At 32.6% G+C, this 2795-nt stretch overlaps 1 protein-coding gene across 5 annotated transcripts; it reads right to left on the reverse strand.

Moving 5' to 3' along the window:
* LOC112715366 (uncharacterized) lies at window positions 1-2243 on the reverse strand. 5 transcript variants are annotated; one of them, XR_011866286.1, is made up of 4 exons: window positions 1914-2243; window positions 992-1477; window positions 675-704; window positions 1-443 (listed from the first exon to the last, which is right to left on the reverse strand). XR_011866286.1 is itself a non-coding variant. In XM_072204018.1 (4 exons), the coding sequence occupies exons 2-4, from the start codon at window positions 1091-1093 to the stop codon at window positions 188-190; spliced, it is 294 nt and encodes a 97-aa protein (XP_072060119.1). In that variant the 5' UTR covers window positions 1094-1477; window positions 1914-2084; the 3' UTR covers window positions 1-187. The 5 variants fall into 5 exon arrangements, 2 of the variants coding, with proteins under 2 accessions (XP_072060119.1, XP_072060118.1); XR_011866288.1 differs by having other exon boundaries at window positions 1-480; window positions 1914-2152; XR_011866287.1 differs by having other exon boundaries at window positions 1-515; window positions 1914-2152.
* Between the last annotated feature and the right edge of the window lie 552 nt (window positions 2244-2795).

Genomic DNA, 2795 nt, shown 5'->3' on the forward strand with positions numbered 1-2795 from the left:
TTTTGCTTGCTGACTTTAATTCCAAAATTATGGCTTGGAAAATATTACAAGAGTGTTACTTACCTCTATGATCAACATTGACAATGAAAACAAATTAATGTATACATCAAACAAATCTGCATGATTCATAACGTATTATCAACTATATTCGATATGATATCTTTACATCCATAACAGATGCCAGACCTTAAGATGGATTTTTAGCAACTTCTTCGGTGTAGCCACTTGCAACAATGTTTTTTATTGCACTCTTAAAAATGGTGTCCAAATTGCTCAAGAGAAGTTCTTCCAATAGCACTTCTGTGAGATTACTCCAATCAGCATCACTCAATTCATCCACCTCATGCTCTTCCTTGGGTTGGCTAATCCCAACTTCTGAAGAAACCACAGGACTAGACAATCCAAGTTCAAGCTTCAACGCATTAGAATGATCTTGATTAACACTGCACGGGTCAAAAACGGAGGATTCCTTGTGACCTGCTGTTGTTTCGAATTTTTCGGCAAAGAATTCACAACTAAGGCAAAAATTAAGATTGACATGGAAAATTCAGAGTAGTAAATTACTAAGTTCACAATATATTATAATGCTTTGCATCAATTCATAGTTAGAAGTTAAAACGAACAAGAGGATTATAATGCATTGCATGTATTCAATAACAGAAAAAAATTACTACCTGCAACCTGTGATGTGTAAGTGTAACTTCCTGAAACATTAAGATAGATAAAAAAAAACGTAAATAGATATGTATATTATTAATAGTAAATTAATAAAAAGGCACTTCTCAGAAACATTGATTCATCAATCTCAGAGTTAAACTAAGCATCCCCAGTTGAAAAAGGTCAGAAATTTGAAGTACCCAAATAAATTGGGTCGCGTAGCAATACTTGAGATTCAAGCAGTGATCAGAAAAACGACAAAAGAAATTGAAGAAAAAGTCTATGATTCAAGATCCTATACCATAAAAAAATGGAGAAAGAAAAGTTATCTTACCATTATTCTTGTTTGTTAATCTCCACCACGATCACACCTCGCACCATCTCATTTAATTAAATTTCCAATTAAACTTAAAAAAAAGTTATCTTACCTGATCATATATACCAATTAGAAAATGAACAGCGCCTTAAATCCAGCAAGTTTACATTGTAGTTGTTGAAGTAGCAGTATGAGAGTTGTCTTGTGTGATAATATGAATAACTTAAGTGGCATTGAAATGGCTTGTTAATACTGTATCATCATATATGCTGCTCCAAATGGTAACTGGATCCATGTAGATCCCCAAGTATGAGACCCGACGAGTTTGGAGGCACATTGAGTAGCAAGTGACAATTTTGACCAACCGACTTATAGTATATTTCAAGCAGATTGATTACAGACTTTGGAAGTTCTGAAAGATGCCAAAACCAACCAGGTCTGATTGAGACATCACAGAGGGCAGGTACCCACTCATGACCAGCCGGATCTCCCTCGGCCACATATCTGTTAGAAACAAAAAAAAATATTGAACAATCTGAGACAAGGCATAACAAAGAAAACATTGCCGTTTTGGGACATATATCACCATTCGAGCAACTAATATTGACTCTGGTCCTGAAATCTTCCAAAAGAGAATCCAGATAGTTCCCATTGATGTTTCCATCTCCTTTTGACTCAGGAGCATAAGAAATAATCTTTTCCACTTCATTCAGACACTTAGAAAATGGTTTAACTTCATTAGAGCTAACAGAAGCGTTCCCTTCGCTCAGAGTTCTCGCATTTAACAAAACCCAGTTCCAAAATTAAAGCAAACAGCATAAAATGCCACTCAGAGAAAACATAATAGCTCAAAGAATCACAGAGAAAGTTACAAACTTTGGTCAATTAACACACACCCGAGATACTGAAAACAAAATAAAATAAAGATTGAGGATCAAACCTGAAAAGGGCCACAAGACAGGGTTTGAGTGACTGTATGAAGAAGAGCAAGCTTAGTGTTGCAACGGTTTCATGGAGCAAAATTAAAGAACTGTGACAGAAGCAGCAGAGAGGAGAGTGTGTGTGAAAGTGAAGTGAGTGAGTGAAAACACAGAAACAGGGAAACAAAGACATTAACTACATAAGAAGATGAGTGAGAAGAAATGCAAAATTTAGAAATATATTATTATTATTATTATTATTATTTTTATTATGAAGTCATGAAATAAAAATAAAAACAAAAATAACAATAAAAATAAAAATAAAAAATAAGTGAAACATAGACGAGGACAATAACCTAGCCCTTAAAATTGGCTAAATCCCTGAAGCATATTTAGTACTATGATAGTGACTTCACTAGTATTTTAAGGCACAAAAAATAAAATTAGTTCTATGCCATTGAAAAAATATTAAACCAAATATAAGATTCATAATGACAATCAACAAAGAATTAAATAGCAAGTATTTCCTTCTTTCATCGCTGTCTTAGTTCCTTAAAACTCTCTGGTTTGCTCATCAATTTTACAGTCCTTAAATAACAAGTATTTCCTTTTTTCATTCGAGTGTTTTTGCTATCTAAAACATATGCAATGAATAATGATTAAATAATATCTATATTATTTTATTTAAATTCTAAATTATCATTATTTGAAAAATTATTGCTAAATTATCTAAATTGTTGCTAATCTCTACCAAAAAGTCTCAATAATTTGCACTTAAAAATCAACTAAAGCTTAATCCAACATCATTTTAATGGATATGAAAAATAAAAGAGCCAAGACATTGAACGTTGTCATCAAACTAAATAATTCTATAGCAAGACAGTAATAAAGATCTATTATCA

This window comes from Arachis hypogaea, chromosome 10 (assembly GCF_003086295.3).
Source record: "Arachis hypogaea cultivar Tifrunner chromosome 10, arahy.Tifrunner.gnm2.J5K5, whole genome shotgun sequence".
Classification (NCBI taxonomy): domain Eukaryota; kingdom Viridiplantae; phylum Streptophyta; class Magnoliopsida; order Fabales; family Fabaceae; genus Arachis; species Arachis hypogaea.